The sequence below is a fragment of the Quercus lobata genome, chromosome 5 (genome assembly GCF_001633185.2).
Source record: "Quercus lobata isolate SW786 chromosome 5, ValleyOak3.0 Primary Assembly, whole genome shotgun sequence".
NCBI classification, from domain to species: domain Eukaryota; kingdom Viridiplantae; phylum Streptophyta; class Magnoliopsida; order Fagales; family Fagaceae; genus Quercus; species Quercus lobata.
The window spans coordinates 15,098,680-15,125,501 of NC_044908.1; the positions used below are offsets into that span (position 1 = coordinate 15,098,680).

The 26,822-nt window shown below is 35.9% G+C and overlaps 3 protein-coding genes and 1 pseudogene across 3 annotated transcripts; 2 read left to right on the top strand and 2 right to left on the bottom strand.

Annotated features, from left to right (window-relative positions):
• Positions 1-1,934: 1,934 nt before the first annotated feature.
• LOC115988722 (inorganic pyrophosphatase 1-like) lies at positions 1,935-4,096 on the bottom strand. The gene is made up of 4 exons (XM_031112335.1): positions 3,727-4,096; positions 3,292-3,413; positions 2,987-3,188; positions 1,935-2,480 (listed from the first exon to the last, which is right to left on the bottom strand). Exons 1-4 carry the CDS (start codon positions 3,862-3,864, stop codon positions 2,127-2,129), a joined length of 816 nt encoding a protein of 271 aa, XP_030968195.1. The 5' UTR covers positions 3,865-4,096; the 3' UTR covers positions 1,935-2,126.
• Positions 4,097-13,318: 9,222 nt separating this feature from the next.
• On the top strand, positions 13,319-13,866 carry LOC115992724 (annotated as a pseudogene).
• Positions 13,867-15,180: 1,314 nt separating this feature from the next.
• LOC115990029 (putative pentatricopeptide repeat-containing protein At1g53330) lies at positions 15,181-21,250 on the bottom strand. Its single transcript, XM_031113890.1, has 4 exons — positions 21,079-21,250; positions 19,694-19,854; positions 15,680-15,846; positions 15,181-15,589 (listed from the first exon to the last, which is right to left on the bottom strand). The coding sequence occupies exons 1-4, from the start codon at positions 21,248-21,250 to the stop codon at positions 15,181-15,183; spliced, it is 909 nt and encodes a 302-aa protein (XP_030969750.1).
• Positions 21,251-24,004: 2,754 nt separating this feature from the next.
• On the top strand, positions 24,005-24,514 carry LOC115990030. Its single transcript, XM_031113892.1, has one exon. It carries the CDS (start codon positions 24,005-24,007, stop codon positions 24,512-24,514), a length of 510 nt encoding a protein of 169 aa, XP_030969752.1.
• The last annotated feature ends 2,308 nt before the right edge of the window (positions 24,515-26,822 follow it).

Here is a 26,822-nt window from a genome sequence, read left to right on the forward strand (position 1 = left end):
GGGTCTTTACCCATTTAACCCAAATTTTTAATTGGGTTGAGTCAAGACTTATCTAAATTAAGTGATTAATGAGTGAGTTAATGGATTTGGGTAAAATTTGCCACCCTAGTTACCATCACTCGTGGGTTCCAGTTAACTTAACTAGTAAAGTTTTTAATGGTTAAATAAAAGATTTGATGTTCAATTTCCGCTTACACCAGAAACCGATTGGTGTCTTAGTTTGATGATAAAGATTTATCATTGAAAACGAACAGCATAGGTTAAAATTCTAAAAAAAAAAAAAATCTTAAAAAAAAAAAGGTTACCATCACTCTAGATTTTTCATTTTTCCCCTTTGTTTTTTGTCTTTTCCGATCCCCTTGCTATTATTCCCATCAACCTTTTTCCCCATTTATTCTTGAAGGTGGCTTTTTTTTTTTTTTTTTTTGATAAACAGTTGAAGGTGACTTAGATTCTAAGATAAGATTGATTCTGATCCCTCCAATTATGTATTTCCTTAGTGCGTCTGAAACAGTCAATTTATTTCCGCAAACACCAGCGAGAATCAAGAAATATTATGCGAATTAAAGCAAGACAATATCTATGTTTTATTTTTGATACCTTTGGTTAACACCTAGAACCTTGGTACTAGCTTGTACAAGCTATATATGCACAGCAACAAGGGTACAAGAAAATTGCAATTTTGTCAGCAGAGCGAATACTTTAACCAAATATCTGATAGATTGAGGTTGTCTTAAGATATAATGAGTAGCACACCTAGAACCATCTCTAACTTGCAATCTACTGAAAATTAACTGGTGTAAAGTCTTGATAGCAATTTAACAACCATTAGTGCTAGGATCATATATTTTAAGTGTAGGCAAATTCCGTGTCAAAGATTATGTTGTAATTGCAAAAAGTTTTTCGTGTATTTGATTCATTTGAGTGTAGTTGGGTTTACAAGAAGAAAAAAAAAAAAAAAAAAGATGAAAGTCGAAATTGTTGATCTGAAGGGGTTTGGTCAACCGAATTGTGTAGTTCGCTTGACCCTCGTCTGACAGTTGGGTTGGGTACTTGGGTTGACCGAACTTGCCCAAAGAAAATTTCAATTGTCATATTTTCAATTTTGAGTGCAACCATCCAACTGTTGGTTTTATACCATTTTTTGAACGAAAATAGAACCCAAATTTATAGAGAATGAAGGTAGGAGGCTGTTGTACCATTTGAAAGAATTCCTTGCAGACCCATACCTTCACCCTCTCCCATTGACCATCTTTGCGAGGAGAACTTCACCAGAGCATTGAGCGTAGCCTTGAGTGATTTGGATTGCTGGAAAACCATAAAGACTTCAAAAATCTTCAAATGGCCTTGGAGTGTTGGAGAGATCGGACTTGTGGTCTGCGTACTTGACTGGTGTTTGGAGACTCTGAAAGAGACGATTTGTGCATTCTGTTGCCAACAAGATCTGGAGGCTCAAGTATATGTACATTGCTTAACTGGAGGTCTAGTAAGTCAATATGGATTCCATTTAAGAGTTTTTATCCCTTAGTGTTGCTCTTTGAGTTTGCTATTTAATTTGGATTAATCAATCATTTGGGCTCAAGTTAATTTGGATTCAAATTGAAAGCAAGCTGTTCTAAGGGTCTAAAAGTAAACTTTCAATTAGGTCCATGACCTCTATAAGCTTAAGGCTTTTGTAGATGAAACCCCAAATTGGAAAGTTCTTCCTGGGCAATGGCATCAGATTCCAACATTCCTTGTGCCATCTTTAGCGATCCTTCCCAAAATATGCTCTACCCAACTTGTCGTTTTTTTTTTCTTTCTTTTCTTAATGTACCAAGATACCATGATGCTGCAATATGTCTCATACAATGTTTTTGGAACATCAAGTTGTATGCATATTAACATGATGCTACTACATGTCTCATACATGTATGTGTGCACAAGTTGATGCAAATTGGAATTTATGTATATTTAACAGTACTTGTCGAATCTACATAAAAGAGAACATCACAAAGTTACAAGCTTTTTTTTTTTTTTTTTTTTTTTTAATGCAAGACAGAAAAAACATTCCTGTCAAAGTTTTTGTCAGATACTTTTTAAGATTTGGCATTTGCCAACATTCAAACTACTTCTAGCTATAGCTACTATTGCTGAACTCGGAGAGCTTGAGGCATGGCCTCATGAGCAGAAACAGCAATGGTCTGCAATTTGCAATCAGGGGAAATAAATTGAGCATTTTCTTCAATGGAGATTTTGTTGATAAGGCCTAGCAGAATTTCCTCAAGGTCTTTCCCATCTATCCACTCATGGATTTCTGCCTTAACAAACAACCTGTTTTCACAAATTAGATCCCACAATGGGTAATTCTTCCTTGGCATCACATAGTCTCCATCTCCAAGTTTCAAGCTCGGGCAGTAATCCCCTTTACCATCCCCAAGATAGATGAACTTTCTCTTACCCTCCACAGGCTCAGCTTGGATTCTTTCAATTACTAGCCCCTAGTGTCACATAAAACCCAATTAGCCAAAATTCAGAAAAATATAAATTTATAACTCACAAACATAGACAACCACAGTCAATGGCTAGAGAAATTTTTACATCATAATACTATTAGTGGGGTCACAAAAGAAAACTAAAACCAGTTCCAATACTATAGGAATTTATGCAGTAGCTTTTTCCCTAGCACAAACCACGTGGATATCAACAATGATAACACTTTCAGAAAATTAGAGGCTCCCTATACGATTATGTATTATAATATTAGATTATTCTAGAGAAGTTTAGAATCGTGACGGCATGACATGGTTTAATTTCAACAACTTTCTCATCTTGGTCAAAAAATTGGTCTTTTAGTCACAAATTATATAATACAATCTTATTTAATCCTAAATCAAAAGATTAAAATTGTACTTCCCCAAAGTTACATATTCTCTATAAAAAAAATATATTATCCTACTTACTTTTGCAACAATCAAGAATGAAAGGGAATAATAAGTTAATATACCTTGCACATGTTTAGAGGGCAGTTACTGCAACCATGGGGAGATGAGTGGAAATCATGGTAGGGGAAGATCCTTAGCTTTCCTTCTTCATCCACAAAGCCTGGGTTTGTGTTGATCTCTGAAAAGTAGTCTCTCAAACCAAGATGATTCAAAATGGTCTCAATGAAAAACAGGTTTGCATCGCTTACAACCCTCAATTCACACCTGAAAATGAATTCCATGCCACCATGTTATTTCACTTTGCTAAAAAGAAAAACTTTACAATATATGGAAAAGAGCAAAGAAAGAGGGAGATATTTATATGTACCCTAAAGCATGAGCTGCTTTAATGGCAGGGACAATTCTGGGATGTATAGGTGTCCTTTTAAGAATCTCTACAACATCCTCAATGGTTTTTCCTTGTGCATGGAGCTCCTTCATCATCCTATCCTGTAATTTTTTTTTTACCAAAACGAGAAAATCAATTTTCTTTTCTCATCCAAAAAAAAAAAAAAAAAAAAAATCCTCAAAACAAAGTCACATCCATGTCCATCAAAATCAACATTTTTTAGAAAAGAAATTTGAACCCGAATCCTCAAAAAAATCAGGAAAAGCACTGACTACAAGGCTCTTGACCAAAAATAAAAAACGTTAATTTACGTAAGCACGATGACGCACAAATCAAACATAAATAAAAATTATGAATTTAATCATTATTCTTAAAAGAAAACATGTAAAAATAAAAAAGAAATGAAGGACATACCATAAGAGAGTTCCATGGCATGGTAGGAAGAAGCTGATTGAACAAGTCTGTGGCACCCAACTCGTCCACAACCCAATTGTCACTATCACAATCGATGAGAGTCTTGTCAAAGTCGAAAACCACAACTATTCCTGCCATTGTTTTGCTAAAAAGGAATGCAGAAAAAACTCAATGACCCAGAACAGGAACACTCTTGTAGAACTGTTTGGGTTCTTCCTAGTACCAAATGCAAATGTTTGTGTGAGAACTGAAACCTATGGAAGAGGGTATTTATAGTGAAAAAGAACTGTGCGAATGTGAAACCATGTAGATTTGGATTCCAAAGGAATATTACGTGAATATTATTAGAGTTTCTGGTAAGTTGGAGAGGCTATAGGCATAGAGGTCCATATGGTTTCTTTTTTTTTTTTTTCTTCTAAGAATATGTCTATTTCCAAGACCCCACTATTAAAACAGTGGCACATAATGTTTTACACGTCGATCTAGATGACTTTAACAGGTTTTGGGGAATCAAATGGCGAAGAGGGGTGTGAATTTATTTGCAAAAAATTAGGTGCATCGATGAGGGAAACAAGCGGGAATAAGCGAATATTCGAAGGGAATTGAATTCACTTTACAGCCACCTATGAAACCCACTTAACACCAGCATTGAGAATATTCTGGGTATGGTCCGGTTTCCCTTTTGTGTGTGGCTGCTAGGATTGGTTTTGTCACACTCCACGTTTTCATTACCAGCCAAGCAGCCATGTAACATAACTTCTATTAATTAATATACGATTCATTTTTGGAAGGAATTCAAACTCAATTCCAACCCCAACTTCATGCTTTCACATTTATCTTTCAATAAATATTATATTCTCCATAATATTTTTAGAACAAATTTTAAGAAATAAATTATTTTTGACGGTTAATAGATTCAAATTAAAATATTAATGTATGATTACAATTCATTTTTGTTCTTCTGGTTTTTTTTTTTTTTTTTGCAAATTATGGAAGGAATTTAAATTCAATTCAAACTTCTACTTCATACTTTTACATATTTACAATAAATTTTAGGTGAAAAATTGTTTTTGGCTTTTAATTGTGGGTAAAAAAGTAATATCAATAATGGGTTCAAATTAAAATCATTAATGTATGATTATAATTCATTTTTGTTCTTTGTTTTCCTTTTTTTTGTTTGTTTTTTTGCAAATTTTGGAAGGAATTCAAATCCAATTCCATCCTCCACTTCTTGATTTCACATTTTATCCATCACATTACTGCTTACGTTTCTTTGTTATGCAAACAAAAACTCTTCAATCAAATAGTCTATTAGTTAGACCTCTGAAAATGTAATTTATATTTTGTTTAGGATTTATTATTTATCAATAGCTGTGGTTAAAATGTGACCACTTACACAAGATTGTTTTTTGTTTGTTCCTTTGCAAATTACAGAAGGAATTCAAATTCAATTCCAACCTCCTGTTCACGCTATCACATTTACCTATCACATTACTGCTTACGTTTCTTTGTTATGCAACAAAAACTCTTCAATCAGGAATATTCAGATAAATTAGCTAAACCTCTGAAAATATAATTTTTGTATTTTTTGTTTATGAAATTGTTATTTATCAATAGTTATGGATCAGATGTGACCACTTACTACTTACAAAGGATAAAATGACGAATTGACTCTATGTTTCATTTAATTTAATTTTATGTTTGGTATTTTTCTTTTTCCCTTTTTTAAATCAAGAATGATATATAAACTATATATACGCTAACCTATAAGTTATCAATTTTTTATCATTAATTAATTTAATTTAATCTTGACAAAACATAAAATAAGCACAAAGCGAATTATATTCCAATTAAATATAAGTGTGTGTAATGTGTGTGCGTGTGTATATATATATATATATATATATATATATATATATATATATATATATAAGTTAGGCTTAGAAGCTGTAATTGCGTCAAGTGCCTAATCCTACTAATTAGTAAATTAATTTTATTAAAAAAAAATCCTATGTTTTGACTAAGGGATAAGATTTAACAATAATTTATATTAAAAAAAAAAAATTCTTTCAAACTAAAAGTCTGTGTGGCTACTCTCACTAATTAGTATATTAATTATATATATAAAATAACCCATGTTTTTACTAAAGGATAAGATTTAAAAATAATTTAAAATAAGATATATTCAGTCATGGTTTTTCAATACAATCTCTCTTAACTAATAAGTCATCCCAAAAATTAAATCCCACACAATACACCCCACATTTTTTTTTTTTCAAAATGCAATTTACTCTTATGTTTTAATCTAATAAATTCATCTTACTTATTGTTCTCTGCTTTCAAATTTGCATATAGGTTATTATGCTAAAGTAAGTTTACTATAAAGAAACAAAATAATGGACGCCCATTTAAATTCTTGGTTCTCTTATGTAAATTTTTAGAATTTTTTTTATATTCTCAAATTTTGAAATACTTTGTATATATTTTGATTTTCGGTTTTGGTTGTTGTATTTAGGGCAAATTACAACTTACTCACCTGTGATTTAGTTGAAATTTAAGTTGTTTACCTATGGTTTAAAATTTGACACTTTACCCACCTAAAGTTTGACCGAAATTTTAGTTGATTACATATGATTTGAAATTTCATGATGCAAGTGTTTCAGTGGATTATTTTTTATCTTATTTGATCTTGTATTTTTATGTTTTTTTGTGTTTTTGGAGGAGGGAGATATAAAAGTGGAGTAAAATTACATATTTAGTCATGTTTTTAACAGAAGTGGGTTATAAAAATTTAACTAAGTTAACTTCAGATGGGTAAAGTGTCAAATTTCAAATCACAGGTAGGCAACTTAAATTTCGGCCAAATAAAACGGGCTGGACCAGGCCACTCTCCATTAGCCAGTAACTAGTCTATGACTTGAGGGAGGTTAAATCAGTAAATTAACATATTCTATAAATATCTCTCGCACCTGTAACGGTAAACCATTCCCAAAATTCAAAATTTCGAAGTCCAAACAGTTTCCACAAGTAGAGAGTTAAGATCTCCCTCTAACAATGGCAATGATCCCTATACCGAGCGAACAAGTAGAGATCCCCATTAGAAAAAGGTCTGAGCAGTGGCAATGGGAGATTCAGTTCTCTCGCTTCTTCAACTACCCTCCTCTCTCCTCCACCTCTCCCGATCTCATTCCTCTCCCTCCCAAACTCCGTAACCGTCGTCCTCAAGGCACTTGGTAAGTTAAAATTTGCCCTTGTATTTAATTTGTGAGTGTGTTGATTTTTTCAATTAGACTATCACTAGGAAAAAATAGGTATTGAGGAACTATTTTGTTTATTATTGTTTGTACTAGCTAGGACATAAATAAAATATAGCCCAAATAGGAATGATCAAACACTTTCTATATATTTTACTTAAAAAAAAAAAAAAAAAAAAAAAAAAAAAAAAACTCATTTCATATCTCATATTAAGAAATTAACACAAAACTCAAAGAGAATTTTAAAATATAAAAATAGATAAACAATTATAAAGACTAAATTCTAAACAATTAGAATTCAAAGTAATTTTTTTATTAAAATTATTTACTTATTTTATAATTATAATAATAATTATTTATTTAATAATTTAATTTTAACAGGACACTACCCTCAAAAGAAAATGATAGGTGTACAATAGAAGTTCATAAAACACGGAAAGTGACTAATTAAAGCAAACTTTTTCTTAATGGCCATGCTTAATCTGTCTAACTATATATATTTCAATTGTTTTTTGGGGTCGAAGTGGTTGGGCTAAACTCTATCTCCTATTTATCCTCTCTTGTGATCATGACTTCAGGTTCACATGCATCACTGTATGTCTCTAAAGGCTTTAATTAAATAGAAATTTCTATTGCTTTAGGATTGGGTTGTTCAAGTCAAAATTGGTTTGCATGAGCATGGTCATTCAAATTTCAAAGTCTGACTGTATATATAATACTGGCCGATAGACACAGAACTAAAATTCAGAAGTACGAGCAGTGATGAACTGATAATATACAGGTTTTCTTTCAAATAAAAAAATAATTGTCCCTATCAATACCATGCTGTTTATTAGATTATGTTATTCATGTTATATTGTTTAATATTACACATTATTATACTAGAATAAGCAACGTTATTGTGCGCTGCCAATGGTAAGTCATCCTTAGATTCATGCATCACTCATCATGAGTTCTTTGACCATCCTGGTTTACCATGTTGCTGTGGTCAGTAGTCACAAAAGCAAGGGACCAATGTATCCAATAATAATAATAATAATAATTTAAGGGACCTATGATTGCCTAAGAGAACGACACACCATCACCTTTTATCATCAAAATAGTACTCTCTTTTATTATTTAAAAAAAGTGGGACCTTCACAACATTTTCTCAATAAATCTTAAATGATAAGTTATTGTCAGTTTTTTTTTTTTGTTTTAAATTTTTTTTATAGAGTTTCAATTTATAGTGTCTGTTTCTGATAATTATAATCTTTATCATCAGACCAAGACATGAATCGATTTTTAATGTAGAAGGAAATCGAACCCCAGTCGCTTGTTTAACCATAAAAAACTTTACTAATTAAATTAACTGAAACCTACTTATTGGTTTTAATTTAAATTCATAACTTAAATTACTTTTTTATCCACCCGTTACAGTGATAATAACCTGCTACTTAAGATTTGTTGTAAAAATATTGTTAACAAAATATTTCTTTTATTATTATTATTATTATTGAGAATACCTTCTGTCCGGAGCCGGCAGGAAATTGTTTGTTTACGCCACCAATCAGGAGCTGCCATGTCAGAAATTTAATGAGGAAGCATTACACTTTATAACGTAGGATTATAACCCAAACCCATCTAAAACATTCTTCTCAAAACCATGCAAAAAAACGCAGGTTTGGAATTGAAGAATGAAGAGAGATAACATCGGTACAAATTTCACTTGCAATGTGGCTTTTTAAGATCTTCCCTGACCCCACTGCTCAGTGCTCACCTTTACCATCTTAGTCAGGGCCCAGGGACCTTTCCACTATTTAATTAATTGATAGTATCATTACTAATGTCTCTCTTGTTAAAGTAACTCCAAACCTACATTCACACAACAAATCTAGGGACACATCCAAGATTTCTGTAGAAAACTTTGGGGAAATAAAAACCCAGGAAAATACCAAAAAGAAAAAAGCAAAATCCATATAAATCAACAAAACCCACACCAATATGAACATATTGATATCCAAAAAATAACCCAAACCCATCAAAATTTTGAAACCTAAATTTTAGAGAAAAAACTAATCAAACAATAAACAAAAATCAGCTCAAGCCTTGAGGTTGGGTGCATCGGCGCCGGCTCAGAACGATGCCACGGCTGCTCCAACGGCGGAGTAGAGCTCCGATGGTTAGAGGAGAGAAGGAGATGGCTTGGTTAGGCATTGGTAAGGTATTCTCCAAGTCTGCTTCTGAATACGTGTTTGATAATTTTAGATGAGTTTGGGTTATAATCCTATATTATAGAGTGTACTACTTCCTCATTAAATATCTAATGTGGTAGCTCTTGATTGGTGGCATAAACAAGCCATTTTCTGCCAACTCCGGACATAAGGTATTCTCATTATTATTTAAGGGTTTGACACCAAAATGAAATGAAGAAGTTATTTTTGTTATTTCGACATGGATTGAGATCCTCTAGAGTTCCTAGGGTACTCTACCATGTAGAGTTCTATTAATCTTAACCATTCATTTATAATAAAAGGTCCATATTTTTCCAAATCATTAATCCACTAACAAATCCCCTAAAATAATGGTTTAAAAAATAACTACTCATAAATGATAATTATTCCCTTACCTCTTTTACCTAAATCAGGTCTCTAAGAAAACGTGAAGTCATCTTCTCCTTCCCCTCTTCATTTTTCAATTTGTTCCACAAATCGTTTTGGTTATTAATTTCAAAGCATAGGCTTGACTGAAATGGGACACAGAAAAATCGTATTTTATGATCCTAAGTGCCAATCATGTACTTGAAAAGAAAGAAATAAAAAACATGTATATGCTTAATTTTAATAAAATTTATAGAAGACTAAAAAAATTGGAATGAAAACTCAAGTGTCTCTGCCATTCATACATCATGTATATATATATATACACATATATGCTTCTTGGCCTATGTGCATAATAATCAATTTTCTAAATAAGCAAATTTCTTTTGCATTTAATGCTGCAATGTCATAGTCACTATTCGCATTTAAGGTAATAACTATCATTTTATGAGCAGTTATTTTTTAAAATCATTATTTTGGTAGATTTGTTAGTGGATTAATGATATGGCAAATTCTAGACCTTTTATTACAAATGAAAAGTTAAGATTAAAAGAACTCAACATGATAGAGTACCCTAAGAACTCTAAAAGATCTCAATCTATTTCGACATATATAAAAGAAAAGATTAATTTAGTCTAGCATCGTCTATTGGAAAAGTGGAATACCTGCTTTTTAATTCAATAAAATACAAATATCCAATATCGCAAATTGCCAAATGGGCCTCTTGATTTGTGCCCATGATATTATTGAGATGGACAATAATCTTAAACCTAATCCTCCATTTTCCCAAAAGAAAACGATTTTTTTTAATTTTTAAAAAAAAAAAAAAATCAGAATCAATAAGGCACTAATGCAGGCAGGTACGACACCAATAGGTGCTAATGCCTGAATTAAGTGGGATCTTATAATATTCAATATCAATCATTTATATTCAATAAATAAATTAAACAATACTATGAGAAAAGCAATTTGGATTACTCCTTTTATTTTTGTTGTTGCTTTCTTGGATACGTGGAAATCAGAAGAGAATCTAAGTGATTAACAGTGTGGTGTCATGCTCATGCATGTTGCTTTACGTGACACCCAACTGCATTAGATATATACGGCCCATTCAAGTTCACGGGGACATATATGGACCGTTTTCAACTTTGTATTAATTTGTGGTTGCTGTTCTCTTTATGGGACATTTCTTGCGGAAAGTGGAAACGTTCGGTCGAGGAAATTAAATGAGCAAAAACAATGAGCACACTCACACGGCTACACATTTCACATGTCAAAGTGTGTCACACATCTTATTCGTGAGTGTCATAGTCATATGTTCTTTTTTTTTTGAGTGTCATATGTTCTAATTAGTAAAGTTTGCATGTTTTAGTATCTTATATATGTTCTATTAGTAGAGTTTCTCGAGTTAAATGAAGAATTTTAGTTCAAATTTCTGTCTACATTAAAAAGTAAACATTATCAAGCGAAAGTTAGAGGTTCAAATCTAATCTTATAAGACAAATCTAATCTAATCTTATATTATTTATTAAACTAATCAAAAGTTCAATAAACTTTTCATATATAACAAATTTATGAACAAGGTTTATTTCATTTTTCCAAGTTTAATTAGAGTGGATATTATAGGTTTAGGTATTATTATATGGGACAAATCTAATTCAAACGTTAACTATCAAAATTTTTGTAAACTTTGAATACAGGCCAAATCTATTAAAAAGTTAAAAGACGAATTTACAGAGAAAGTGTCTATTTCCTGTTTTAAATTAGATATGCCAAAATTAAAAGGGTAACTAGTGTCATATCGATGATATCATTTAAAATTTTAAATAATTTGATAATCTATATATTAGATCCATGAAATAAAATCTTAATTGCGATTGAAATGGACCCTTTCTACTTCTCCTTCCATATAACAATTTACACTTGGAAAAAAATTCAATGAACTATCATATGGCCTGAAAAAAGAAAAAAAAAAAATCAAATCAAATCAGATGGTTCTTTGTCGCTAATTTTCAGTATTTTAATTTCTTTCTTATGAATTTATCCCCTGATAGCCAAACGTATCTACTTGAGCAATTGGCTGGGTAATTGGTGGTCCAAGTCTCTATTTGATCAACTTTGATTTTAGCAAGTTGTAGCATAACATAACATTCTTGGTTACCTATATCATGAAAGGATCTGACTGTAAAATATGTTCCAAGTTCGGATCCTTGAGCTGATAAGATCATCACTATTACTCGACCTTTTCATATCCCGTTCCTAAAAAAATAAAAATAAAACTAGGCACTAGTAGCCTTATATTTGTCCAAGCCATGTTAGGACCCATTTAATTAAATTGTTTAAATAGTCTAGTTTGGTCATAGGTATTTGCAAAAACTTAGCATTATTGGTTTAGGGGTAGAAGAGGCAACATGCCACTACTTGACTTGCCCATATTACGTGGTAGAATAAAGTTTGAGTTCAATGCCTCAAGTGTGTGTACTGGACCCATTATGATGATCATACGTAACTAAAAGTGAATAGATGCATATCATCATCACAATGAGCTGGACTACAACAAATCCTTAGTGGTACCATTCTAATTGAAGTTACTATATTATTTGGCAGTTTAATCAAAAGCTTGATTTTTAATAATTCTCTTCCTTCACACAAATGAGTTGTTTCCATGGTGGCCTAACTTGAACTAGACGAAATTCACCTCTATTTGGGCCAATAGGTAACTTGAAAAGTGGCTAAGACTTCACAGTCACACTCTTCCTTTGCTATTCCCAGCTGCAATATTCCATTGACAAGTATTTTAAACCAGCTAATGGATAGCCATAGACCATTTTCTTTATCTCTACACTCAAACAAGAGCACCGATGCTATTCTCTTTCGGTGGGTGCCCTGTTTGCACATGCTCCTCAGTTAACATATGAAATGAAAGGCCTATCTTGTGTGGACAAAAACAAGATAATTGGGCTTGCACCAAACTCTGTGCAAAACAAAAAGCAAGATTAAAAGGGCCGAAAAGAAGTGTGGAAAATGTGAGATTGAAAAGGAAGTTGGGTCGTACGTTACACATCAAGCATTTTAGTGGGTTCTCAAATCATGGCCATTTTGTACATCTTAGTCTTAACCCTTACCGAAGCTTCTAATTTTAGCATTATTGCACATAATGGGCAAGCATCATATCATAGTTTAGCTTCTTCTTATTTTTGGGGTGGGAGGGGTTGGTATAAACATATATAAAATGAAGGCGAAACTACATTATTAGTCCCTAAAGTTTACCCTATGTGCGTAATTGGTCCCTCAAGTTTGAAGCGAGCACAATTAGTCCCTTAAGTTTTAAAACTAAGTTGTATTGGTCTTTTTACTAACTGTTGTTAACGGTGTTACTTACATGGCTAACGGAAGAATGACTTTACATTTTTTTTAAATGATGTGGCATGTTTTTAATTAAAAAATAAATAAAAAATAGTTTCCACATGAAATTGAAAAATCATATTTACTAGATTAAAAACAAATCTAATATTTTAAATTCCTATCAACAATCAATCCACCATCATCAAGCATAGCCACTGCATTGTAGGCGAAGGATTTGCTCCGGCGGCATCATTTTGGCTGGCCGGAATATCAGATTGAAGAAAGGATATGAGATTGAAGAGAAGGATCTGAGAGCACCCCAACTCATCTTCTCTCACATTCCACACTATTCAAAGAAACTCACACACACATTCAGTTCCCTCTCAAACCTTCTTCGATTCCCAAAAGTCCATTTTGTCTCTCTCGCTTTCTTCAATGGCCGGAAGAGGCAAATCTCTCGTCGCAAGCACCGCCAAGAAGAGCACATCTCAGAGCAGCAAGGCCAGTCTCCAGTTCCCCGTCGGCAGTATCGCCCATTTCCTCAAAACTGGCAAGTATGCCGAACGCGTCGACGGTGGCGCCCCCATCTACCTCGCCGCCGTCCTCGAGTATCTCACCACCGAGGTCAGTTTACAGTTTTTGACAGTTACAAATTCTGTTACTTTTGTTTCTTTTAAAAGTAAAAGTTTACTTCTTTGTTATCGATTTTAAAAAGAAGTCTTGTGCGGTGAATTTTTCATTTTTTTAAGGTTTTGGAATTGGCTGGGAATGCAGTAAGAGACAACAAGAAGACACGCATAGTGCCACGTCATATCTAGTTGGCGGTGAGGAACGACGAGGAACTGAGTAAGCTTCTTGGGTTTGTGACCATCACAAACGGTGGCGTTTTGCCCAACATTCACAACATGCTATTGCCTAAGAAAACCAACGCCGGTTCCAAAAGCGGCCCAATCGATGACTAGACCGAAGGAGCTTTCTCAAAGATCTATTTTTAATCTAGATTTGTTTTTAATCCGGTCAATATGATTTTTCAATTTCATCTCACGGGAAAACTTTTTTTTTAAAATTTTTAATTAAAACATGTCACATCATTTAAAAAAATGCAAAGTCATTGTTCCGTTAGTCATGTAAGTAATACCGTTAACAACAGTTAGTAAAAGGACCAATACAACTCAGTTTTAAAACTTAAAGGGACTAATTGTGCTCGCTTCAAACTTGAGGAACCAATTGCGCACACAGGATAAACTTCAGAGACCAATAGTGTAGTTTCACCTAAAATGAATGATATGACCTAGTTCTCTTTATGACTATATTGGTTAATTCTCAGATCCCAAACCTTAATACATTGGCTCTTCTTACCTTCTTCTCAAAAAAAAAAAAAAAAAAAAAAAAAAAAGACCAGCTTTAGGCCCAAATAATCAAGCCCAAGATCTCTTATTAAAATTAAGGTAAAAATATCCATCTACCCATCACATTTAATTAAAAGAAGTGTTACTTGATTCTCAAAAAAAAAAAAGTGTTCTATAATATTTATACTACAAATTTTATGTGGTAAGTTGTTACTGGTTCTAATTTGAACCCACTACTTAAATTATTTTTTTACCCACCAATAATAGTTAATAATAACTTGCTACTTAAAATTTGTTGTGAAAATATTGTACACATTTCATCTTTTTAATTTAAATCCAAATTATTAAAACTATTTACAAACTTTCAACTTTGTATTTGTGGTTGATGTTTTCTCTATAGGGGTGAAGGTTTCTAGTGCCTTTTTACCCTGGATACAATACGATTCGGACACATATTTAGTTTTGGATACGTGACTACAGTTTAGTGTGCTCAGTGCTAAAAAGCACTAGACACAAGCCATATTCTTCTTTATGTGACATTTCTCGTGGAAACACTCCATCAAGGAAAATGAGTATAGACAATAATCACAGGGTAAACATGCCACACGTCCAAGTGTGTCACACTAAAACACGCCATATTCATGAGTTCATGTCTCAAATTTGATCCTATAAGAAAAATCTAGGCGAAAAACACATTTTGGTCCCTATATTTTCGCACGATTCCTACTTTGGTCCTTAAATTTTATTTTTACCGCTTTTAGTCCCTGTTTAGAAAAACGCCTTCTGTTTTAGTCCTTTCCGTCAGTGTCGTTAGGGCATTGACCTACGTGGCAAACGGAATTATTAAAATAATAATAAAAAATTTTATTTTGTCATTAAAAAATGCCAAGTCAGCATTTAAATTTTAAAAAAAAAAATTTATTAAATTTAACTAAATAAAAAACAGATGTGTTTGCAATCGCCCCTTACAAAACCCTTCTCTACCATCTCATCCAAAATTCTAAATGCTGCTTCAGAATTCCTCTCCTTACAAAACCCACTAATCATCGCATTATAAGTCACCGTATCAGGCATGCACCCAAAGCCTTTCATTTCCTCCAAAAGCCCCAAAACCTCTTCTTTCCTCCCAACCTCAAAAAGCACGCTAATCAAAGTAGAATACACTGTTGAGTTCAATTTCAACTTGTTTCTCACCATCTCCTCCTTAAGCTTAAAAGCCAAACTCAATTCACCAATCCCACAAACCCCTTTAATCAATGAGGTATAAACAAACGCATTAGGCATAACACCATAAACTCTCATCATATCATTTTTCAACTTAAAAGCTTCTTCCAACCTAAAGTTCAAACAAAGCTAATGAATCAAAGTCCCGAAAGTCACCACACTGGGACAAACACCTCTCCTCTGCATTTCATCGAACACGTACCACGCATCCTCCAACCTCCCACTCCTACAACGAGCCTTAATCAATATATTATACGTACAAGCATCTGGGGTTCCATATTTATGAAAACCCAGAAACATTTCTCTCAGTTTGCGAAATTCTCCACAGTCACAGAGACCATTCAGGAGCGAATTGAGAGATTTAACAGTCTGTTTTCAAAAATGCTGACTCTTTAAATAGAATTGCTGTGATCTTCATTGAAGAAGAAAATGTGAGTATATGTTACAATGAGAGGCTCTGTTTTTTTATGTAGTAATCAGAGCAATCAAAAATGAGAAACTTTTTTTTTTTTTTTTTGGATTAAAAAAAATGAGAAACTGTTAACTAATCCAGTCTTTTGAGAAACTAACTGCTTCCTAATTACTTAAAATGAATTCTCTGTGAAACCTCTCTTTAATGAAGAGGTAGTTCTATTTTTGTAATCCCCTGTTTTACTTCGTGTATATCTTATTTTCTATTTTGTGAGTTACTATGATTAGTTATGTTATTAACACACATGGGATGGACTTGCAGGTTGCATTCCCTAGTTTGGAAAAATTGTATATCACGCACATGGAGAACTTGAAAATCATATGGCACGATCAATTAGCTGAAGATTCCTTTTTCAAGCTTCAATCTCTACTTGTTCAATACTGTGAAAATCTTGTGAACATCTTTGAACCTAATATGTTGACAAGATTCCAAAGTCTAGAGACTTTACAAGTATATAATTGTGGTTCACTACAAGAAGTGTTTGAAATTCAAGGGCACGATTATAGAGACACACATGCCGTGACAGTCATTCCTTTGAAAAAATTGTTTTTGCGTCATCTACCGAAGATGAAGCAGACGGTGCAGGAGGCGGTCGGGGAGCGGGCTCGGGCGTAGAAGGAGATGACATTGCAGGAGATGATTTCAGTGGGAGAGAAGCGATTGCAAACACATCTGTTTTTTATTTTTTTATTTAGTTAAATTTAATAAATTATTTTTTAAAATTTAAATGCTGACTTGGCATTTTTTAATGACAAAATAAATTTTTTTTTTATTATTTTAATAATTCCGTTTGCCACATAGGTCAGTGTCCTAACGGCACTGACGGAAAGGACTAAAACAGAAGGCGTTTTTCTAAACAGGGACTAAAAGCGGTAAAAATAAAATTTAGGGACCAAAGTAGGAATCGTGCGAAAATGTAGGGACCAAAATGTGTTTTCCGCCAAAAATCTAATAAAATCTCGTCCTTTCTATTAAACTTATCAAAAGTTTTGTAAACTTTTCAATGTTTTCATATAGGACAAATTTATGAACAAGGGTTCATTTCATATATTCATGTTTGATTAGAGCGGCCGGATGTAAAAGGTTCAAATCTTATTATATGGGACAAATCTATTTCAAATCTTCCTATCAAAAGTTTGTTGAACTTCCTATATGGGACAAAGCTATTTAAAAGTTAAAAGATAAATTTACAAAAAGAGTCAATTTCATGTTTTAAATAAGATATTACAAATTTAAAAGGATATCTAGTGTCATATCAATGATATCATTTAAAAATTTAAATAATTTAACTGTTTATACTAGGTCAATGTAATAAAATCTTAACCACAAAATAGACTCTTTCTACTTCATTCCACATTACACATTTTACACTTGAAAAAAAAATCCTATGAATAATATAGTATCAAATGGCCTATATATTAAAAATAATTAAATAAAAGAGTATCAAATGGTTCTAACTTCTACGTCGCTAATTTTCAGGATTTTAATTTCATTCTTATGAATCTTTCCCCTGATAGCCAAACCTGTCTACTTGAACAATTGGCTGGGTTTGTGGTCCAAGTCTCCATTTGATCAACTTTGATTTTAGCAAGTCGTAACATAACATAACAATTTTTGGTTACATATTTGAAAGGATGGTAGTGTAAAATACAATCCAAGTTCGGATCCTGGAGGTAATAAGATTATCAGCATCACTCGCCCTCTTTATCCCCTTTGTTTATTAAAAAAATACACATGATATTAGTATTCACTAGGCAGCCAAATTTTTTTTTTTTTGATCATTTCTGTTTGCAAGAGGAGATGCTAGAAACTACTCAAGCCATGTTAGGTCCCATTTAAATTGTTTAAATAGTCAAGTTTGGTCATAGGCAATTGCCTAAACTTAGCATTGGTTTAGGGGGTGGGAGAGGCAACATTCCACTACTTGACTAGACCTATTAGTGGCAGGACAAAGCTTGGTTTCGTGCCTATAATGTATTTGACCTGTTGTGATGATTACACATGATTAAAAGTGAATACGTAGTTACAAATGAACACGTGTCACTATCACAATGCACTAAATTAGACCAAATACTTAATAATACCATCCTAAATTGAAGTTAACCATCCTATCCAGTAATTTGATTAAAAACTTGATTTTAATAATTCTTTTCCTTCACACAAATGAGTTGGTGCCATGGTGGCCTAACTTGAGACGTCCTTCACCTCCATTTGGGCCAATAGGTAGCTTTAAAAGTTGGCTAAGACTTCACACTTTTCCCTTGCTATTCCCAGCTGCATTCCATTGAAAAGTTTTTTAGACCAGTTATTGCATATATAGCCAAAGACCATTTTCTTTGATCTCTACACTTAAACAAGAGCACCGAAGCTACTCTCTTTCAGTTGGGTGCCTTTGTTTGCACTTGCACCTCAGTTAACATACGAAATGAAAGGCCTATTTTGTGTGGTCAAGATAATTGGGCTTGCACCAAACAGCAAGATTAAAAGGGCCTAAAAGAAGTGGGGGAAAATGTGAGATTGAAAAGGAAGTTGGGTCGTATATGACACATCAAGCATCTTAGTGGGTTCTCATATCATGGCTATTTTGTACATCTTATCGAAGCTTCTGATTTTTGCGTTATTGCCCATAATGGGCAGGCATTGTATCATAATTCAGCCTTTTGGTATAAATGTGTGTGAAATGAATGATATTTCCTAGTTCTCTATCGGATTGAGATAAGGTTGAGATAAGGTGCAATACCTAAGTGGTAGGGTATTGCACCTGATGCAATTGGTGTGAGTGGCTGAGATATAAAATTATAAAGAGCAATTTTAAATTTCAACCATTTAATAAAAAAATAAAAATAAAAAGTAAAAAATTAAGATTGATAAAAATAAAAAATAAAAAAATAGTGAGAGAGAGGGGATTAAGTACATGTTGCAATTGCATAAACCAATTGCATTGGATCTCAATCCTTCTCTATAGGACTATATTAGTTAATTCTCATACCCCAAATTTTAGCATTACTGCACATGTTGGGCAAGCATCATATTATAATTTAGCTTTTTTTGGTTGGTATTAAGGTGTGTGAAATGAAAGATATTACCTACTACTATATTAGTTAATTCTCAGATCCCAAACCTTGATAACTTGGCTCAAATATTTCAGTGGGAAAAAAAAAAAAACACCTTTAGGCCTAAATAATCAAGCCCAAACGATCAAAACTATTTTACACACTTGCAAAGTTGTAAGAAATAAGAGTGTTTAAATATAAAGAAGAAAATAAAATAACATAGAAGGAGATAAGTAAAAAATTAACGATCTTGGATGACCCTCCTCCACAAAACAAAATTCTAAACCAATACTTCTTTGCTATTAAGAATTATGATTCATAAAGAACACTATACACACACACATTAGCCTTGAAATTATCTTTAAAACCACATTAGCTTATAGTATTACTAATATAAAAGTTTGGCTTCAAACTAGTTTGGAGTTATCTTACTCCAACTCTCCAACCCATGATATGGGTTTAAAAAAAAAATCATTAATGTGTGCAGACTCCTCAATCACGACGAGAAGGACTGTACTCTATGGTCTGACAGCGGTAGAACTTTGCGCACTGAGGAGCAACAATACGGTGCGTGGTTACGTGCTCCCATCAACAATCTTCAACAGCCCAAAATGGCCACCGATAAACCTACTCCACAACCCAAACACCCCAGTGGACCACCACGACCCCCTCATCCCATGCCATCACCTACCATTGATGGAATTGCAGCAGCAACAAAACCCACTACTCCGATAACTCCTACTGTCCCAATACCTGCACCACCCACATCCGAGACCGAACCCGATATTCCAAAACACACCACAGCCCACCCCGATACAGACCCACCTACTTTTCCGCAGCAAATCACGCACACTATCCCAACAAATACGGAAATCTTGGCTGACACAGATCTTTTTAACACCCATATCTCGGAAATTGATAGCGCCTTAAATATCTATCCTTTCTCATCTAAGTCAGCCCCACCACAAAAGGAAACTGCCCCATGTATGGACCACCCCATGATTTCTTCCCCTGACCATGCGCACAAAATCCCATTAACAATCTAGTCTTGTGACAGCCAGCTTTTTGATACTCCAATCATGCACGTGCAAGATAATATGCATGTGCCCTTTCATGGGCCAAAAAAGAAGTTGGACCCAGCCCAAGGTACATTGAAAAGACTTGGGCCTCCACCTATTGGATCAAAAATCAAACCTGAGGACAAAGTCATGAACCCAAATAATAACTCACCCTTGGCTAGACCAAAACGCAAGCCCATGGAACAGTCCCATGCACATGCAACGTCCATTGACAAGAAGCAGAAACTTGAAGATGATCCACATACTTTGAAAAATTTTGAGATAGACAATTTAGGATCGGTGGTGGCTGCCTGGTAGCATCGCTGGGTCCAATGAGTGTATTAAGTTGGAATTTTCGGGGGCTTGGGAACCTCCGAACAGTTAACGCTCTTAAGAGAGCATGGAAAAAAGAAGCTCCCATCTGGGTCTTCTTAATGGAGACAAAACTTTCCACGGATCAGTTGAATGCCAAGAAACAAAACCGGGACTACAATCAGGGTCTTGTGGTCTCTAATGAGGGTCAAAGTGGAGGCTTAGCTCTTCTGTGGAAACCGGGTATAAAGGTACATGTCAAAAAATTTTCACGTTGGTTTATTGATGCTTATATGTTTTATGAAACAACAGGAATATGTTGGAGGTTGACAAGTTTTTACGGGCATCCCGAAACTAGCAAACGTGAGGAAACTTGGACTCTCCTTGAATCTCTCGGTCAAACAAATCACCTTCCCTGGTTTTGCATCGGTGATTTCAATGAGATTACAAGCCAGTCTGAGAAAGCGGGTGGTTGCCTATGGCCAACATGCCAAATGGATCGTTTTCGCACTGCCATTCACCATTGTTGTTTCATTGACCTTGGATATGTTGGCTCTCCATTCACATGGTCCTGAAACCACCCTGTTGAAGGTCGTATTCATATCAGGCTGGACCAAGCCCTGGCTAACATGACTTGGAAGGCGCTCTTCCCCAATGCCATTGTCCATCATGTTTCAATGTCATCTTCGGACCACTCCATGCTTACCATCCGAATACAGCCCTCCAGACCTAGACAACCACGATCCCGACCTCTCTTCTGTTTTAAAGCCATGTGGCTTCAAGATCCATGATGTGCCGATATCGTCCAAAAAGCATGGCACGAAGGTCTCTACAAGCTGGATGGTGATCCAATCACCAACTGTCATGCTAGCTGTCATGACCGACTTACTACTTGGAATAAACATGATTTTGGTCACGTAGGGAATATGATTGCAAAGCTGAACCAGAAGCTTCAAGTCCTTGAGCATCATCCTATTAGCAACAATACTGAAATCCAAGAGGTACGAGCGTCTTTGAACCGATGGTTAGATGCTAAAAATACAATGTGGCACCAGCGCTCGCGAAATTTGCGGATCACTGATGGTGATAGGAATACTTCCTTCTTCCATCAGAAAGCATCAAACCGGAGAGATAGAAACTCCATTCGAGGCATTTGTGATGCAACGGGGCAATGGCAGGAGGATGATCACACTACGGAGAACATCATTCTAGATTATTTTGAGACCATCTTTCGCTCCAATGGGCCTACTGATACCTCAGTCCTGGTTGATGCAGTCCAACATGTGGCCACAGACGAGATGAACACCTTCCTCACCCAGACTTTCACAGCTGAAGAAGTCCACAAAGCTCTCAAACAGATGCATCCCAAAAAATCTCCAGGTCCCGATGGTATGCCCCCTCTCTTTTATCAACACTTTTGGTCTCTTACTAGTGAATGTGTCACCAAAACTGTTCTGGATTTCTTGAACTTGGGTATTATTCCTCCAAATTTTAATGAAACACATATTGTTCTCATTCCAAAGACCAAAAATCCCACGAGAGTGACTCAATATAGACCGATAAGTCTCTGTAATATTATTTCTAGACTCACCTCCAAAGTCATTGCAAATCGGCTGAAGCGCTTCCTGCCCCATATTGTAAGTGAAAACCAAAGTGCTTTCATGTCAGACCGCCTCATCACAGACAATATTATTGTTTCCTTTGAAACTATGCACCACCTTAATCAAAAAAGGAGCGGTAAGATCGGTGAGATGGCCTTAAAGCTAGATATAAGCAAGGCCTTTGATCGCGTTGAATGGGGCTGCCTAGAGAAAATTATGCGGAAAATGGGTTTCAATGATAAATGGGTGAAACTTATAATGTAATGTATTACCTCTGTTACATATTCTGTCAGGATTAACGGGAAACCCCGAGGTCACATAATCCCATCTAGGGGTTTGAGACAAGGGGACCCTATTTCTCCTTTCTTGTTTCTTTTCTGTGCATAGGGCCTCTCAGCTCTTCTAAACCGATCTGCAACTACTGGCCAACTTCGAGGTGTATCAACTTGCCCACTTGGACCAAGAATCTCTCATCTATTCTTTGCTGATGATAGCATTATTTTTTGCCAAGCAACACTGGAACAATGCAACCATCTTGAGCATCTTTTAATTATATATGAGCAAGCCTCAAGCCAACAGCTAAATAAGGAGAAGACTGCTCTTTTCTTTAGCAGAACTACCCCACGGGATACACAAGAAGAGATAAAACAACGCTTTGGAGCTGAGGTGATTAGACAGCATAAGACTTATTTGGGCCTGCCATCCTTAGTGGGCAGATAAAAAAAACACACCTTCAGAGCTTTGAAGGAAAAGCTAGACAACAAACTCTCGGGCTGGAAAGAAAAGCTGTTATCCCAAGCAGGTAAAGAAGTTCTCATCAAGGCAGTTGCACAGGCCATTCCCACATACACAATGAGTGTCTTCAAACTTCCAGACTCCCTTTATGATGAATTGGCTGGGTTGATTCGAATATTTTGGTGGGGCCAAAAAGAAGGTAAAAATAAAATGGCATGGCTGAGCTAGTACAGGATGTGCACACCAAAGGAAGAAAGGGGATTGGGTTTCTGGGACCTCAAGGCTTTCAACCTTGCTCTCTTAGCTAAACAAGGCTAGCGTTTACAAATGAATAGAAACTCATTGGTCCATAGAGTACTTAAAGCCCGCTATTTTCCAAATACAGATTTCCTACATGCGGAGTTAGGCACGAAACCATCGTTTGCATGGCGAAGCATTTTCGCTACTCAGACTATTGTGCAATCAGGCTACCGCTGGCAGGTAGGGGACAGCAAGTCCATTGAAGTGTGGACAGATCATTGGCTGCCAAGACCCTCCACCTTCCGTGTCCTCACACCCCCGACCTTACTACCTGTAAATACTATAGTGGATTCTCTTATGGACCAAGAAAGTGGTGAGTGGAATCTAAACCTGATCAACCAGGTTTTCTTCCATGAAGATGCCACATCCATCCTAAGCATTCCTTTGAGCCGCCACAAGCCAAAGGACCACATGATTTGGGCCTTCACTCCTAGGGGGCGTTTCACTGTCAACAGTGCATACAAAGATGCAAGGACCATCACCCAACTTTCTACCTCAGCTGAGACATCTCAGAGTAATGAGCAAGCCCGGTTTTGGCGCCACATTTGGAATTTGCACATACCCAACAAGATAAAAAATTTTATGTGGAAAGCATGCAACAACAAACTTCCCACAAAAGCCAACCTCTACCATAGACGGGTTATCGACGACCCTACCTGTGAGGCTTGCACACTAGCACCAGAAACGATTGGACATTTATTTTGGGAGTGCAATGTTGCTAAGGAACTTTGGACCCTCTCGGACATACCACTGGAGAGAAATGGGATCATTCATAGGTCTTTCATGGACCTCATCTGGTATCTACTCTTCAAACAGCATATGGACACCACACTTATTGAATTGGTAATCACAATATCATGGAGTGCATGGTTCAACCGAAACAAAACCCGCCTGGGTGAAGCAAGACAAACTCCGCAAGAAATTCTAAGACGAGCTCGCTTCATATTACATGACTTCCAGCTTGCACACCTATGACCCACCCAACTAAAAGAAGCCATGGATGGCCGTTGGGTCCCACCTGTGTTTCCCTGGTACAAGGTCAACGTAGATGCTACAGTCTTCTCTCAGCTTGGCATGATCGGCGTCGGTGTGATTATTAGAGACCACCTTGGATTTGTTGTCGCAGCCTTAAGCAAACGCCTCCCTCTCCCATTGGATCCTTTGGAGGCAGAAGCAAAGGCAATGGATGAAGCCACTGTTTTTGCATGGGACATAGGGGTCAGAGATGTCATTTTTGAGTCAAATTCCATGCTGGTTTGCCATGCTATGGAGAACCCCACGGATGTCCCGGTCTTTATCTCTACAGTGGTCTCAGGTTTTTGTTCAAGACTTCCTGCGTTCCGTACTTTCCAATCATCCCATGTGAGGCGACAAGGAAATAGACCAAGTCATACTTTAGCTGCTTTTGCGAAAAATATTGACTCTTTTGTAACTTGGATGGAAGAGTGTCCACCTTTCCTTGCATCTTCGGTTTCGCAAGATGCTATGTACTGTTTCGCTACTTAATAAAATGAGGGTATTTCTTATCAAAAAAAAAAAAAAAAAAAAACACTTTATTTTGTTCCTTAATTATGATAAGTACACTTTTGCACATGCATCTCCCTATTGATGAATAAATTAAATAACGCGTATAAATTCTCAAATCACTCTCTTATTTGTCGTGTTAACTTTTGTTTGTGATTTTATCATTTTATCATTTTCACCACTATTTTATCATATTCTCAATTTCATAAAAATGTGCAAAAATCCTCATTTCAAAAAATGTGCAAAAATCCTCCGTCGCCATTGCCTTCGTTCATCACCAAACTCATATAAGGAAATGCTAGCTGGGTATACCTCTAAACTCACCAATCTTTGCATTTCTCTCTTGATTTGGAAGTCTTGATTTTGGTTTGAAATGGTTAAACATAGAAACTTGGGATGTTTAGAACTGAAGGATGAGTTTCTATACACCACACTACTGCTTCCATCACTAAGATCAAGCAATTGGTCATATGAATCTATTAACAAGTATTGTATGTTATCTATTTGTTAAGGTCTGTTTGAAGGCCAAAAACATAAAGAAAAAAAAGACAAGCCCGAAAGCTTTTGAGAAAAGAAAGAAGAAAAAAAGAAAAGAAGCCCAAATCAGGAGGTCGTGTTAGGACAAAGAGACGCAAGGCAGGAACCAGATCCTATGGCTCGGATGACAGCGATGTTGAAGGATCTGGAGCAAGAAGTTAGCCTTCTCAAAGAAGGTAGGACACAGGAAATTAGAGACAATGTTCCCCCTGTTGGTAACCAAGACAGAACTCAACCAGAAGGAGGGTCAGTAATGGGAGGGAGAACCAACCCCTAGTACTTAACACTGGCAGATGTCAGTGCCCTCCTGGAGCAAGAAAGGGAAAAACTTTCGGAGATCCCCAAGCAATTCTCTCGGGACCCCCCGTTCCCTCTAGAACTTCTTGGCAAGCCATACCCCAAAGGGTATGAACCCCCAAAGTTCCATCCTTTTGACGAAAGAAATGGAAGCGCTGTGGAACACATGAGTAGGTTCATTCACACTATGGGCCCCTACGCAGGAGACATAGAACTATGTCTAAGAGAATTTACTAAATCTTTAGTGGATAGAGCATACACTTGGTACACCACGCTGAGACCTGGGTCCATTAAAACTTGGGATGAAATGATGAAGAAATTTTGTGCTAAGTATTACGCTGGTGAGGACAAGATCACTTTCCAAAACCTCCAGATGGTAAGGCAGAGGCCTAAGGAGAATCCCGTCCAGTTCATTAAAAGGTTTGAAGATGTGTCCCTAGATTTCTATGGGGACCACGAAGAAAAAGAGCTCATAGAAACCTGTATATCCAACATGATTTTCAATTATAGACTCAACCTCGAAAATCTATACATCGCACAGTTTGCTGACTTGTTACAGAGAACTAGAAGGATAGCACAAACTATGAGGACAAAAAGGATGCCAGTATCCCAAGCCATGACAGCATCAGTGGGAGAGAAAAGGAAGAGGCCTAACAGGAAGATGTTCGAGGAACCACCAGTGATCCCATGTACAACTGAGGAGTTAAACCACATCCTGGACAAATGGATCGGAGATGGAGTTGTTAGGCCATTTACTGTGTCCAAGCCGCCAACTGAAGAAGAAAGGAAGAACCCTTTGTTTTACAGGATCCATAATTATGTCAAGCATTCCACCAAGGATTATTGGACCCTCCGTAGACTCTTCCACAAAAAGCTGAGAGAAGGAACCTTAGAGCTCACTCAGAAAGAGCCAGAAGTGTAGAGGAACCCCTTGCCTAACCACAAAGGGAAAGGGATGGTAGCGGTAGTAATCCATGGGAACCCAGCAGAAGCGAGAGAATTTGAAGGATCCTTCCACCCAAGCACAGTCAGGACCCTCCAGAAGAATCCCAAGTTCAGGTCATTATTCAACCAACTGGGATTTGGACCAGAAGTAAGAAGGGTGGCCACAGAGTCTTTCATGAGCATAGCAGCAAATTCGGGAATGGAATGTTTCACAGTAGAGTCACGTGCTAGTCGAGCTTTCCTGGAGACAACCAATGCAGTAACTTTCATCGATAAGGACATGGAGGTTGAGCATCCAGACCACCGTAAGTCCCTTTATCTAATAGCCACGATAAATGGTGTCCAAGTCAGAAGATCATTGGTGGACACAGGGGCATCACTCAACCTTATAGCCTTGAGTACCCTAGAAGCCGTGGGCCTGGTTGATAGAAGGATCCTGGGGGCTCCCATGGAGATAATAGGATTTGGAGGGTTAGTGGAATCAACTGAAGGATACGTGCAGCTCGCCTTA

Excerpts from the sequence above, each read along its gene's own strand:
- LOC115988722 (XM_031112335.1), bottom strand. The coding sequence starts at position 3,864 with ATGGCAGGAATAGTTGTGGTTTTCGACTTTGACAAGACTCTCATCGAT. Across the intron at positions 3,414-3,726 it reads TGCCATGGAACTCTCTTATG|GATAGGATGATGAAGGAGCT; the intron begins GTATGTCCTTCA and ends AAAAAATTACAG. Across the intron at positions 2,481-2,986 it reads GCCCTCTAAACATGTGCAAG|GGGCTAGTAATTGAAAGAAT; the intron begins GTATATTAACTT and ends ATGTGACACTAG.
- LOC115990029 (XM_031113890.1), bottom strand. The coding sequence starts at position 21,250 with ATGACAGCTAGCATGACAGTTGGTGATTGGATCACCATCCAGCTTGTA. Across the intron at positions 19,855-21,078 it reads TGGAGGGCTGTATTCGGATG|TGTGCGTGATTTGCTGCGGA; the intron begins GTAAGCATGGAG and ends TTGTTGGGATAG. Across the intron at positions 15,847-19,693 it reads CTGCTGCAATTCCATCAATG|ACTGTTAAATCTCTCAATTC; the intron begins GTAGGTGATGGC and ends TTTTGAAAACAG.
- LOC115990030 (XM_031113892.1), top strand. The coding sequence starts at position 24,005 with ATGGATGGCCGTTGGGTCCCACCTGTGTTTCCCTGGTACAAGGTCAAC.